Source organism: Melanotaenia boesemani, chromosome 15, assembly GCF_017639745.1.
Source record: "Melanotaenia boesemani isolate fMelBoe1 chromosome 15, fMelBoe1.pri, whole genome shotgun sequence".
Lineage (NCBI taxonomy): Eukaryota > Metazoa > Chordata > Actinopteri > Atheriniformes > Melanotaeniidae > Melanotaenia > Melanotaenia boesemani.
Genome location: NC_055696.1, coordinates 21,546,807 through 21,561,123, shown reverse-complemented (window position 1 = coordinate 21,561,123; position 14,317 = coordinate 21,546,807). Strand labels below are relative to the sequence as shown.

Sequence of the window (14,317 nt, the reverse complement as noted above, 5' to 3'; positions counted from 1 at the left end):
AGATTTATATTGTACAGAAAACCTGCATTGGTTCAATGTTTTTAGTAGGGTTGTATAAATTTTCCCCGTTATTCTAAAATACATGATAGGGTGTATGTGTGTCTGTGTATATATATATATATATATATAGAGAGAGAGAGAGAGAGAGAGAGAGAGAGAGAGAGATGCATACACTTGTTCCACTCTTCTTCATATCACTTCATTTCACTATTTGTGGACTTCGACTGGATCATTTCAAGATCCTGACTCTTTACCACTTCAGTCATTCTCTTATAAACATGCTGCTGTGTTTGGGATCATTGTCCTGTTGAATAAACTAGTTTTAAGATGTCCTCACATTTGATGCTACAATCCTTTGGTTAGAAATGGACCAAAGTTGAGTAGACCATGAATTCATTAGGTTAATGGTCCACTCAAACTGCAGAATAGCCCAGATCATTAGCCCTCCACCACCATGCTGACAACTGGTATGTGGTGTTTGTGCTGAAATGCTGTGTTTGGTGTTTTTGTTCATTCTGACCCAACATCTCCACTTTGGACTAGTGTTCCAAAGGACATCGTCCCACAAGTTGTGTGCTTTATTTAGAGGCAGCCGTCCAAATCTAAGCTGTGCTGCTATGTTCTTCTTAGAGAAAGGAGGCTTTTTCCTGCAATGCTTCAAAACCATCCAGTCTTTTTCTAATTGTTCTATCATGAACATTAACATGCTGGGGCCTGGAGTCTGAGATGTAACTTAGTTTTTGTGTTTTTTTTTTTTGCAGTTTTTATAAACATTACATGGTCTGATCTTGGAGCAAATTTGCTGGAACATCCACTTCTGAGACAATTGGCAGCTGTCTTGAATCTTTTCCACTGTGGGAATAATCTTTCTCTCTGTAGAATGGATTTAAGATAGTTTGGAAATTACCTTTAAACCATTCCCAGAGTGATGTGCAGCAACAGTTTCTTCTCTAAAATCATTGCTGATGTCTTTCCTCCTTGACATTCGTAAACACGGCTGAGTGCTGCAAAGCAACAAACTAGAAAAAATCTATACACACACTTTGTTCAAGTTATGTTTTACACACACAGAAACAAAACACTTAACTTTTCACAGTTTTAATCATTGTGTGTTAATCATTAAGAGTGTCAGGGATAATTTTATTAATATCAGATGAATGACTGATTCTTCAGTGTTACTTCAGGATTTACAGACATTATTATCTTGAGTCAAAGACAAGTCAAAGTATCACATTAATGCAGAACGGTCCACTTTACGGGAAACTGAGCAGATAAAATAATCAGCATGTTGTGCCCTGAAGCAGAACATCATTACAGGCTGAGATTTTAGTTGTTTCTCTTGGTGTGGATGAGAAGGTCCCTCTGCAGGTTCACCTCCAGGTTCCCAACAGTTTTGCTACCAGGGGGATCAGTGACCAGAGTCAGTTTGTTAAACACTCCTCGGCCAAAATAATCGGCCACGACTGAGAAACCGTCGTTAGAGCCGCGTAACTGAAGAGAGAAGGTACAAGATGAAGAAATAACAAGACAGAACGGGATGCTTGATTAGTCTGAATTGTTTTAGATTATGACTCCAAGAAAGGAAATGAAGTTTGTTTTACCTGTCGGTTGAAGTGGTCATGGAGGTCACGCTTCTGGTCCTGAGCGCGCAGCATGTCCATGACTTTACGGTTCTCTGGAGTGCAGGTCGGACACTCGGCCTCACTCTCTGCGTAGCTTTCGAAGCAGTGTTGGTGAAAGGAGTGGCTGCACAAGAAGTGGACAGATGGAAGCTCCAAGGGGCTGTTGCACATGTTGCACTTGGTCTTCTGGAATATCTTGGCACTGTGAAAACGTTTAGGTCAGTTTTTTTTAAACCATAATGTGCCAAGTCTCTATGACGCTGGTGGAGTCTTCATGTGACTCACCTTGTTTTAAGCTCCTGGATCTCAGAACGAAGATGAGCTGTTTCCTCTTGGTACTGGCAGATTTTCCGCTCGTCGTCCTCGATCTGTTTGCTCTCCCTCTGCAGCTTGTTGATGAGGTAGTCCTTGATGACCGAGAGAGTGGCCGTCGAGTTGTGGGCCAGCGTCTGCACAACTACACAGACAAAAAAGACAAATGTAAAGCTGATCAAACGTCCTTTTAAGGAGAAACTACATCCTAATAACAAGCACAGATCAATGTACAGTTCCCTCCAAAAATACAAATTCATTCCAAAAACAAACAAAAAAAAAAAATCACATTCTGCAACAAATTTCTGTTTTAAGTAAATTTGATGGATATAAAGAAAATATAACTACAGTAAACAATGCAAGGAAAGATAAAATTCACTGCTACAGACAACAGATCCCTGACCTCATGTTTGGATAAGAATTCTGCAAACTCTTGGTAGGAAGTTTTTAAAGGTACAATACATAAAAATGCCTCAAACCACCTTTATTTATTTATAGATAGGTCCAACAATTTAACATTTAAATACAATATATAAAGCAAAAGCAGTTTATTAAATTCTAATGAGTTTGAAAGTCCAGATGAGTAATGCTGAGGTCTGGGTTCTGGGGAGGATCCATCCCTCCACCAGACCTGTTGCTACTGATCTTCAGTCCAGTTCTTAAGTCATGTGACATACCTTGGTCTTTTATTCGCGTTTCTCTAGCGGCTTCTTGACAGCCACGTTTCTATGGAGACCATTTCTGATGAGGCTTTGGCCAACAGTAGATGGACCAACTGAAGGTCCAGATGCATCTCTCAGGTCCTGGTGAATGTTTTGCTGGATTTCAGATCCTGTTCATCTGCTGTAGATATATTTTTTAATCCAAAAACTTCTTTTGTCTTCCACGTGTCCAGTTTCTGCCATCATGCTGAAATAAGCCAAGTTTCCAGCTAATAGCTCTTTGGGATTCACCTTGTTGCTGCTGAAATCCTGTTTTCTTTTTCATGGATGAAACCAAAGAAATGGGAACAAATGATGTCGCTGTGACAGGCTGCTGGTAACAAAAAGCCTAAAGATCCAATTTAATTCTGGTTCTCTGCTAAGTTTTGTGTTATGTGTTCACACGACACTGGTTCATCTGGTTTGAATGATTCATAGCTCAGTGCAAGTGGCTTAACAAACATATTCCAGACAAAATGATCAGGTATTATAACTGGAGTGAAAGTGAGTGAAAAAACTACTAATGTCCAAAGATAAACTGTTGATCATAACCACTTTAAAAGATGACAACACAGTCTGGTTGCTTATAAGCAAGATAGAAAGAAATGAGGAAAGAATCAGGACTTTTTCATTGACTCGCCTTCTGCAGTCTCTCTTAAGAAAACTTCTTGAGGGTTTTGTGATTCTGCTGACTGGTTTAAACCCCTCAGTCACCCCAAACAAGTGTTACGGAGCTGAGATCAGGTGGCTGGAGTGTGAATGACATTACTGACAGCACAGGAATCTTCTCTTTCTTTTCCAAAAAGAGTTTTTATGGCGTAAAGGTGAGCTTGAGGTCTTGCTGCACGACAACGCTGTGACCCATTAAATGAGCATGACATTGCAAGATGGAACGTTTCATGATGGTTATTGGTTCAATTACACTGAACTGTGTTGGAGATTTATGAATTTCTTTCTAAAAACTCTGCCATACAAGCATACAACCTGAAGCTGTCCCCAGACAATTGATACAACCAAATAAATAAACAATGAAGTGTAATAAATAATGCTTCAGAACTTAGACGAAAGCTCAACTGTAAAACTTGCAAACTTTCAGATCGATTTGTATTTCTGGAAATGTAAAATATCGACTGGCTCACCGAGTAATGGAGGCATCAGGTTTTTCTGATCGATGTGATGCAGGACCTCACTGATGTAGGCCTTACAGTCCTCCTCCTTTCTGGCAAAATATCCCAACGCCTGCTCCCAAAGGCAACCCTCCTGGTCTCCGTAACGTTTGCAGGCTTCCACAACTTTTCCATACTCCTCGTTCTGCATGTGGTAGTGCATAATTTGTTGGTACCTGCAACATAGATTTCAGGCACGATTTAAATCAAACTTTAGTTTCTATTTTAACAGCAGATAATGACAGGTGATGGTACATTACAAAGTGTTTCATATATTTTGAGCGTCTTCGATCTCTTACGTACAGTTTGCCCTTCTCATAAAGGTAGAGGACACCTTCTTTAAAGTTGTGCATCTGGCAAAGGACCAGGGCTTTATCAAACACGGTGTTATCGCTCCTCAGCAGCGACAGCGCTTCCCCCTGCAGGACCTTTTTTCTCTGCCAAACAAATGCATGAAAATAATTATTAAAACAGACTTTCTCTTATTAGATTTTTACTTTTCAGAGTGACATAACAATTACTATATCACCCACTGATTAAAACAGCATTCTTAACAAGTTAGCATGTTTTGTACCGACCTCCAGGTCTTGTTCGTGTGCCCAGTCCTGCAGTCGGAGCTCCAAAAGTGTGTCATACACACCCTGAGGAGAACAGGGTTCCACCTCGATCATATGCTCCAGGAAGGCTTTCAGCTCTCGAGGGTTGTTGGCAAAAATTGGGATGAATTCCTCTGAGTTGGCCTGAATTCAGAAGGAATTTATGAGAAAACTTTGAACAAAATGTTTTCAATACATAATCTAATTAAAAGAGGTGGGATTTGATTAAAAAATGTTTCAAAATAATTAGAGGCTAATAGTCTAACAGTAAGCCAGGGCGAGATCAGCCTGCAGCAGCTTCGAGTCTGGTCAGGGAGTAGAGGGAAACATCTGGGTACAGCTGGGTACAGCATGAGGACCGAGCCTCTTGCGTGCTCTTTTGTACGAGAGAGGGGCCTGTGGCAGCACTGAGGTTCATTGAGAAAAGTAAACTATACGTGCTTTTACGACACTCTCCCAAGCCTCCAATACCACCAGAAAAAGTCGCTAAATTTGTTGCTAGTCACTTATTTGAAAAAGAGTCGCTAGAGGGGTGTGAACATTAAATATAGCGCCAAAGTCTGTAAGTCTAATAGCCGAGCTCTGACGTGTACATCAGTCTAAATAGTGTACTAGAAACCATGCACCGACAACCGTTCCATGCTTTTTGGAATTCAAACTGTGCTTAAATGCATTAATTTTTTTAACGCATCAATTTTTTTTGTAATTGAAGTTCCACCCCTACTAATTAGTTTTAATAGTAAAGGAGGAAAGCGGCACTACTGGCTGACCTTGTTCACCCGACTCCTGTCCATGCTGTCTTTTTCTGCTGCATCTTCGCTGGGTTGGTAGTTGGTACATAAGCCTTTGAGAAGCAGCGTGGTGCCTTCAGGGACATGGTGCATCAGTGTCTTGCCATAACGCTTCATGTTGCTTTCAGCTTGCTCGAAAGGCAGACGTCCAATGTAGCGCAGCCCCTCCTGATAGTTCTGGTTTGAGAAGGGGAACAGGATATGTGAGTTTCCATGGAAACCAGATGGTGCTGATACTGAGATGAATGAAATTTCTGCAACTCTTTATGTAGCATAAAATGGATCAGAGCCCATCTTAGAGGTACATGTGTGCTCTCATCATATTTACTGTAAGCTTTAATAATGTGCCTCAAAGGAAACTGAGGACTGAGTGGAATATGTAGCAGGTGGGACAGCTGATGTCTGTTTAAACCTCTGTGGAGACTTTGGTCATTTGAGCTTCACTGGTTTAGTAACTGTGTGTAAACACTCACATAACCCAAACAGCAAAAAATGTTGGGCCCAAATTTGGCCTCAACTTACAGCGTTGATTTAATGTGAGTCTTATTTACATGTTTGTAAAAAAGTAATGGTTCTCATTTTACCTGGAAAAATAATGGTTAAAAAAAACATAGGAGCCAAAAGTAGCCCGAAGTTGGCCCAAACATGTCTGCTATCTCAGAATATTCTGCCTTTTACAGACTATTCTGCCCTTAGTCTGTAAAATCTCAGCAAAATTTCAGTCAGCCAGATTTTAATGGTAGAATTGGGCCACAGGCTGGTTTATGACATATTTTATTTAGTTGAGGAGTCTGAGCACCAATTTAATGTTAAACTTAAGCTCCTGTTCATGTCAGTTAATCTTTAAATTACTAGGTATACCTTTACAATCCTTGTTTTCATCTTCAATCATTTGCATTTCATCCACTCAGTTTACAATCATATCTAAAAATCTACTGTAATAAACAGTATTTCAGCTGCATTGTCTATTAAAAACTGAGCCAGAGGAGCAGAAGCTGTGCAACTATCAGCTACAGGATCATGCCAACTTTAATAGTTTGTAAACTGTATTTAAAAGCAGATTAATCTGCTAAACCAATCGATCATTCAGGCTCTACCAAACCCTACCTTGAGGTCCTCCAGCTGGATCTTCAGGTACCATTCATGGTGCTTGTGTCTTTCAGCCAGGAACACAGCATGGCTGTGGTAGCCGGCCTGACGAAGAACCTTGATGGCGATCTCAACATCAAAGTGGACCTCGGTTTCATTGCTCTGTGGAAATACAGGAAGATGAAAACATTATAACATTGACAGCCTTTAGTTACTGTTTAGATTTGTTCTGTCATAAAAGCCACAAAAAATATTTTTTGTCACATATTTTGAGTGAAAAAAAAAAAAAAAAATCCTCAGTGCTCAGTGTCTCAAGTCACCTTGATGAACTCCTCCAGCTTGGAGCTGTCCTTCAGTTTGGTGTAACAGTTTAGCAGCAGAGTGGTGTGGTCTGCGTTGGCCAGCGACTGCCTGTGAAGGGCCTGAAGATAAGCCGTCATGTTGTGGATCCTCTGCGCATCCAGGAATTTCCTGATGACGTACGAAGGCTCCAGTTTTCCAATTGTGCTACGGGAAAAACAGCAGTGTTAAGAGTGCGCCATCGATGGGCAAAATGACAAACAAACCAGTGTCTGAAAGCTTAACAACTACTCAGCTATTAGCTGAAGTAACTGAGTCCAAATCACAGTATTTCTCCTCTGTTTTTATCTAAAACTACCAAAGTGTCAAAGTGCACATCAGTCACACTCAATCTGAGACAGTAAGTGCTTCAGCAGGAAATGTTTAGCCATGTAAATACCGAATGTACTGCTGGATAGCGCCATCGTGATCTCCCTTCAAGTACAGGTGATCACCATACTGTCGGAAGATCTCTGAGAGTCCGTCACTGTCGAGGTGCTGGCTCTTAGCCAGGTTTATGGCCATCACAAACAGGTTCTTCTTAAACAGCATCTTTATAGACAAACAGGAGACAACACTGGTTTTATTAACACAGATAGAAGTCATTTTAATTATCAGGGATTCAACTGTTCATGACTGTTCCCAAATCAAGGAAAGTTGGGAAATAATAAAAAAATACAATATAAAATTTAATCTATAATTTGTTTATAGATAATTATGTGACAGTTTGAAAAAAATGAATCCTTTCTCATAAAGACTGAACTTTTAGAGGATTCTATTTTTTATACTCAATGCTGACACCCTCACCTGTCACTGCTGATTAGAGAATCTTCCAGAAAGCTGTTAGTTTATATTCTGTCAACTTTCCCATCTTTGTTTCTTTAAATAAAGTTAAATAAAGTTTTAAATACATAAACAATAGATTTAATGCTATTTTTTTTTTTACATTTGAGAAAACTTTGTCTCAGAAATGAGCTTTGTTGACCGTTTCCTTATCTCACCTCCAGTTTGGTCTGCGTGTCTTTTTCCTGGAGAACCAGCATTTTTCCGTCTCTGGTCAGAATGTAGAAGAAGCCCCACTCCGCCACCACGTCGATGACATCATCGAAACAGGCGCTGTAGGCGATGAACTTGTTGTCCAGGTCGTAGACGGTTAAAAGCTGTTTTTCTGACGGGGACGTCTCACCGCTGCCAAAACTTGTTCTGGGTTCAAAATAAACATCGTCAGCAGTCTCAAAGGACACTTTCTGTCTTTCCGTGGGACTTTTGTTAGCTGTTATTGACATGACCATCTGAAGTGGTCATGTGATCAGGTAATGATTTCTGTAGAGTACATCAGCTTACTTGTTGGGTGACTTCACGTCTCTGATGAGTAAGAATAAATATCCACGGTGCCAGTGGGCCAACAGTTTGTGACCATCAAAAGCAAAGCAGGGTCCTCGTTCATCCGGCTGGTAGAGATACACACACTCATCACCAGCCACGATGAACTGGGAGTCCTGGGACGGATCTGCCAAAGATGAGCAGCGCAGCCCACAACCATGTGAGTCCAGCTCTACTTTAGGATACTCCTTGATGGACAGAGTGTAACACTATGGAGGACGAAAAGAGAAATGGCGAGGGGTCAGAAAAGGCCGGATTATAGATAACTTGCTGGATAATCTGACAAGCACATAGCCCCAACTTTAAATGTAATTATTTTAAAAGTATTTTCTGGGTCTGTAGACACATCTCTCGCACTAGTTTTCTTTCCAGGGTCTTTGACATCTTCCACTTCCTACCTCTGCCAGGCTTGTTCTGTACTGTGAGGCTCTCTTAGCATTTCTTGGTGAATCTTCTCAGTCCAGCTCTTGATACTTTGAAACGTAACAATAACTTAGTTTATCCTTTACCTGCTTTGTGAGAACGAATAATTCTTGTTCTTAAGTCTGGATTGATTTCTTCTGTTTTTGACCTGATGCTTTCTAAAGCGACAGCTCAAACTCACACTGAGGTTTTTAGTGTGTGTAAATTGGGAGATTACTCTCAGTTTTATCTTCATTTGACAACTTTACACATAAAGTTAAAGCAAATCAGTGCACTGGCTTGTTCTATGGCTCAGTTCATAACATTGACCCTGATCATTTTTGCTTTTCCTGAATTAATTCTATTGTGTGAAAATAGAAATAATTTATGTTTTCTAAAGACAACTTGTATATTAAGGAATTCTTTGTTCTGTTAAATAAAAAGTACTAAATTTCAAATGGGTGGGGGCTTATAATTTTGTCCTCAGGAACAATAAGACTTACAAAGACTTTCTCCAGAGTGGCAACAAACAAATGTGTAACTTTTGCTATCTGGCGGAAGGCGAGGCCGGTGACTGGACTGCTGCCCTCGTGCAGAGTCAGAGTTTTACTGTGACGATCTCTGGTGATGTCGCCTTTGGTCAGAACCACGCTGCCGTCTGTGAAGCCTGTCAAGAAGAACTTTCATGAGCTGTGAAAGGAAAACCTTCCAGTCTAAATGTGATGACTGGGCCAACAAGCAGGAGGCAGACTGTTTGTTTTTGTCTCACCAATAGCCATGAAGTTGAGATTCTCATGGACGCTGATGCATGACACTTCAGTCGGTTTGTTGCCGGGAATTGCAGGAAAAATTCGGGTGCAGAGCGGATTTCCACTGTCACGTTTGTCCAGGTTCCAAACCTTTACCTTCGGAAATAATGATAGATTCAAATTATTCAGACCATCCAGAATATGTGTGTGTGTCTCTCAGATCAGAAGAATGTATCAGAAATAAAGATTAATGACTTATGTTGAACCTTAAGTCAGTTTTCAGTGTCACAGCCGTAAACTAAGGCTGAACATGTACCTGCTGCAGAAACATTTCCCAGGTCGAGGTGAAGGGCTTTTATTATCTCTGAATGTCTGTCTGCATATTCTGTGTTCATTCCCTCCTTACCCCAAAGAAGAATAAAACTATAATAAGCCTGAAGAAGGGGTGTGCCTCCACCTCTGATTGGCTCTTATCCACAGTTGTACACCGTGTTGTGTGTTGGTTTAAGATTAACTGGTTTGATCCCAAAATTTTCCCTGCAAAATAAATACATGCATTTTATTCCTTAGACTATCCCCAAACATATGTATTTTTTTTTCATGTCAGTTATGTTAGTCAAAACGTTTGTTGTCTGTTGTTGTCCTCTGTTCTCCCCCGGTGGTGGAACGATCTACCAAACTCCATCCGATCCGCAGAGTCCTTATCCACTTTTAAAAGCAAGCTAAAGACTCAGTGTTTAAGGAGCATTACCGCACTTAGCGTCACTCTTCTACTCAACAGAAAAAGTTAGAAAGATTTGTCCAGCTCTTTGGCTCAACCAAGTACTGAATAAGCTGTGTGCACTTATGCCCAAGATGATATTGTTTGATGAAATCGTGATATTGTATTAAAACAAAATGACTTACAAAAAACTACAAAAAAAAAAATAAAAAAAAAATTATATGCACGCCCTCTAGCACTACATGACAGCACCTGGGTCCAATTGGACTCACAGCAGTCTGACTACCACTTGAGTATAATGTCCCATCTTGTTTGAATTCCTGCTTGTGTTGTTCTTACTCTCAAATGTAAGTCGCTTAGAATAAAAGCGTCTGCTAAATGACTGTAGAATAGAATAGAATAGAATTATACCCAGCAACAACTGTTGATGGTAGGAAACTGCATATTCTACACAAATTCTTCCATTTTGGAAGATAGTCAAATGTTGGCATTTTAATCAGAAAAGAAGACATCTTTTCAGATTTTCATTTATTAAATAATTGGTAATCATTTTTCAAGCCAACAGTCTTTGAAGATACATTACAACAAACTGCAAACTGTGCATCCCGTTACCATGGGAAACATGCATTTAGTCAATTAATCAGAATTAAACAGTTCTCTTAATGGACGGTTTTATGGTTATTTTCCAGAAAACTCTCAGGTTTTAGAAGACAGGTTTAAGATTATTTTTCTCCCAACAACGCCTTGGGCCTTAATTGGTCAAAGTCATTTTACACAGCTGCATTTTGTTTGTAAAAAGCCAGACTTACAAGGGGGTTTATTCCATGTTCGTCCTGTCCAACCGATACAAGGATGCTGTGCTGCTTCAGCTGGAAGAGGTGTGTTACCCGCAACTTGTAGGCCTGAAACGACATCAGCTGCAGGGAGCGCGTCAGGAGCCAGATCTTCCCGTCCATATGTAAGATTACAGAGGTCAAGAACAACTACCATCAGTGGTTGCTAGAGGTGTAGTAGTATGGTACTTAAAGCCAGAGGGAAGACTTAGTAATTTAGGGTGACCAATTAATCTAACATGCAGGTCTTTAGACGGTGGGAGGAAGCCAGAGTACCCGGAGAGAACCCAAGCATACATGGGGAGAACATGCAAATTCCACACAGAAAGTCCCCTGTTTGAACCACCCCCCAGCCCCAGCTAAGCCTCGAACCAGCAACTCTATGCTGTGAGGCCGCGATTCTAACCACCACACCATCGTGCAGCCCACTGCAAAGCACCACTGTATACAAAAGGCCAGAGGAAGCTGCCAGGAAGAAAATTATGGATCAGCATGTTAAAGGTAAAGGCTGTAAGTCAATATCACCACCTCTTCAGGCTCCAAATCTACATAGTTTTTTACAAATAAAATTATCTGCAAAATAATTCAGTCCAGATTTGAACAACCTAAAGTAGGCAGAATCACTTTTTAAAGATGTGAGTCAGAATCCAACATAATCCATATTTATACACATATAAGCCAACCAGCATTTTATCAATGCCATTTTCGTTTCTTTTATTTATTTTTCTTATTTAATTTTACTATGATCAGTAATCGTGTTAAACATGATAGAAATAATGATGGATGCTATTAACTAATGACCGGAAGTGGTTTATAGAGGACGGATTCATTCAACAAATGTCCTCAATTAACCCATAAGAGCCCGGTGTGACATATATCTCACATACAGTTTCTGAGACATTTTGCTTCAATTTATGGTATAAACTTTGCTTAAAATCCTGTTGAACACAATCTGATACTCGTCTTCTGTCCAATAATAGATACCCAGAAGCAGAAAACCATATTATAATCTTTTTTTTCCTACATTTTGTTAAAGGGCCAAATAAAGACCTCATATTTAAAAAATTGGACTTTTCTTATCATTTTTTCATGGGTCGGGCCTTAACGGATTAAAAGTGGATCATTCTGTTTAACATAGCCGATAAAAGTCTGAAGTCAGAGTTAATAGGGAAGACTGTTCAGTGATTCCTACTTATTATAATTTAGCTAGTTGTGAAGTGAAAGCAAACTGAGAAGAAATGTAGCTGAAAATGTTTCCTAAACACAATGTCAATGAATAATGCTAACATTTTTAAACAGAAGATACATATATGCTTCCTTGTATTGTTAAACTACCAATCACTAAACGCATTTACTTTGGTTTGATGTCTGTTTCCACATTTGCTGAGTCCGAGTTAGCATCAGCTGTCAACAACCTGACAAAGTATTGGCTAAAACAGCTAATTATTGCAGATGAAGGATATCTCCAAGAACAATGTGACCCCGTCCGGAATCACTGGTCGATATTCCTTTGGGAAGAACAAAGTTTTTTCCATTATCCACGGGATCCTTCACTGTATCTTTATCGAAAAAAACAAATTTTCTCCACTGTAAGAACGCTGCCATATTGTTAGCATTAGCAAGTCCGAGTAGCCAGGGCGTTGTCATGTGACATGTTGTCACGTGACACAAAAGTGGGCGCATTCCATTGCCAGCATCATTAAAGTCGCATGTGCATCCAGCATGATGAGGTTTTAGAGCAGCTTCAGCATAATCAGTTCAAAAGACAGTCTATTGTTGTTTTTCCCCCTTTTATAGCAAACGCTTATTTATAACGTTTAACACACTAGAAACAATAACATACAATATACAGTTTACCGAATAATAGTCATGGCAAAGTCAGTCTTCCTTTAAATAAAATAAACAATGGAGAAAAAAACAGTAAAATTAGTGCAGCCCACTAAGGACAGAGAGAGTTTTACAAGGAATCCAGACAGCTCCTATGAACAGGAGTAATGATTAAAGTAATAAAAATCCCTCTAGCAATCTGACTAGTCCCTAAACGAGGTGAAAGGGTGGATGAGGGTTTCAACTGCAGGAAATGAGAGAGATGTACGGAGACACGTGATGCTCTTCAGGTGGTAGAATGCAGCTCAGGTGATTTTGATTGATGTGTTGCTCAAAAGAGAAGTAGGGATGGGGCCACATGAAACATGGAGTCAACATGACTCAACTGCCTGAAATCGTCTGACGGTGTCAAAACATTTGACAGGGTCAAAGAGCTCCATCTGCTGGCTGTGTGTTTGATGTACCAGAGGGTAAGCGTTGACAAGGTTTCCTGCACCCTATCCCATCTGTGATAGTGTTCAATAAAATATATGTTTTGTTAATATCTTCTTCTGTCTTTCAAATGATAAAGGTGGCTGTTAGGTAACATTGGTTTAGGTAATGAGATTATAGTCTAATTTAAAGTATACCAATCCTGCCGCTACATAAATAAAACATATGGGGGAAGGGGTGCTTGTGCAACAGGGATAGTGACTGTGTTACTGATTTCATACAGTTGCATTAAAATTCATTAGAGAAGTGTCATAGATTTTTATTTTTAAAAAGTATTTTCTCAATAATGTTAGGCTTCAGTTTGCTCCTCTTCTGGCACACTACCCCTCCAGCTTTGGAGAGGTTGCACCTGAAAGAAACACAAGAATTAAATTGCAATTAACCAACTTTAAAAGAATAAAAAATCTCTCCTTATGGTGATTAGCAACCAGCTCGGCTGTTGAAGGTCCCACAGCTTGTTGTGCTCCTCTGCAGCTGCAGACTGAGACGTTTCATCTAATGTTTCCAGATTAAGTTTATGTGATTAACTTTAAAGTCTGCTTTTTGCAAGGCTATTTAAAAAAACAACAATATAAAGTAAAGGAAATATAGCCTACCAGTGATGTTGAAGGCACCATCTGCTCCGTTCTCACACTCTTATACCCTCCGAAGCCAATATCATTCAAATGTGAGGCTTTCCTTCAGTCCAAAATAATGAAAGGTTGCCAGCAAAATCTCCTCTCACAAACTTTCGTTTACAATGTGATTGAATCCATTTAAAAGCATGGACTAATTAACAACTTCAGTCCCTTTGAAAAAAGATGTGGACAAATTCTTTACCATTTGTGAGATAAAATTTCATCCATGTGAGTGCTGATGTATAAACCCTGTTTCCATAATAGAAAAATTCTGAAATTTTGACAGGAAAGGGACATTAGCAATGGGACAGAAATTATTCATGTCACCGAAGTTTAGACCAGATTTCTTGAGAGTGACAGCAGTTACTTTGAGTCCCGGTGGAGCCACATGTGTGTAAGAAGTTAACGATAAGAGGTGGAAGAACACAGGAAAGCAGGTGGTTTGGGTGGCTTCTTTTAAAGGTTGTTGTTGGGTACAATGTGAAATATACATTTTTCTGTTTGCTTTGTTTATTTCTTTTGTTTGTTAATAGTTGTTGTCAGCTTCCATAAATTCTAGACAGTTCCTGTTTTTGTTCACCTTCCAGGTGAGGTATGGTTTTTTAAGGGTCATAAAAATTTGCCTACCTCCCCCACCATCCCCCTGCCATCTTTGTAGCACCACCAGGCATTTTTCT

At 39.8% G+C, this 14,317-nt stretch overlaps 1 protein-coding gene across 1 annotated transcript; it reads right to left on the bottom strand.

Annotated features, from left to right (window-relative positions):
- Positions 1-1,060: 1,060 nt before the first annotated feature.
- vps11 (VPS11 core subunit of CORVET and HOPS complexes) lies at positions 1,061-12,365 on the bottom strand. Its single transcript, XM_042007869.1, has 16 exons — positions 12,168-12,365; positions 10,681-10,829; positions 9,171-9,306; positions 8,905-9,068; positions 7,961-8,208; positions 7,618-7,819; positions 7,017-7,168; positions 6,598-6,784; positions 6,296-6,439; positions 5,168-5,365; positions 4,380-4,541; positions 4,105-4,238; positions 3,775-3,977; positions 1,908-2,079; positions 1,602-1,824; positions 1,061-1,491 (listed from the first exon to the last, which is right to left on the bottom strand). The coding sequence occupies exons 1-16, from the start codon at positions 12,349-12,351 to the stop codon at positions 1,327-1,329; spliced, it is 2,823 nt and encodes a 940-aa protein (XP_041863803.1). The 5' UTR covers positions 12,352-12,365; the 3' UTR covers positions 1,061-1,326.
- Between the last annotated feature and the right edge of the window lie 1,952 nt (positions 12,366-14,317).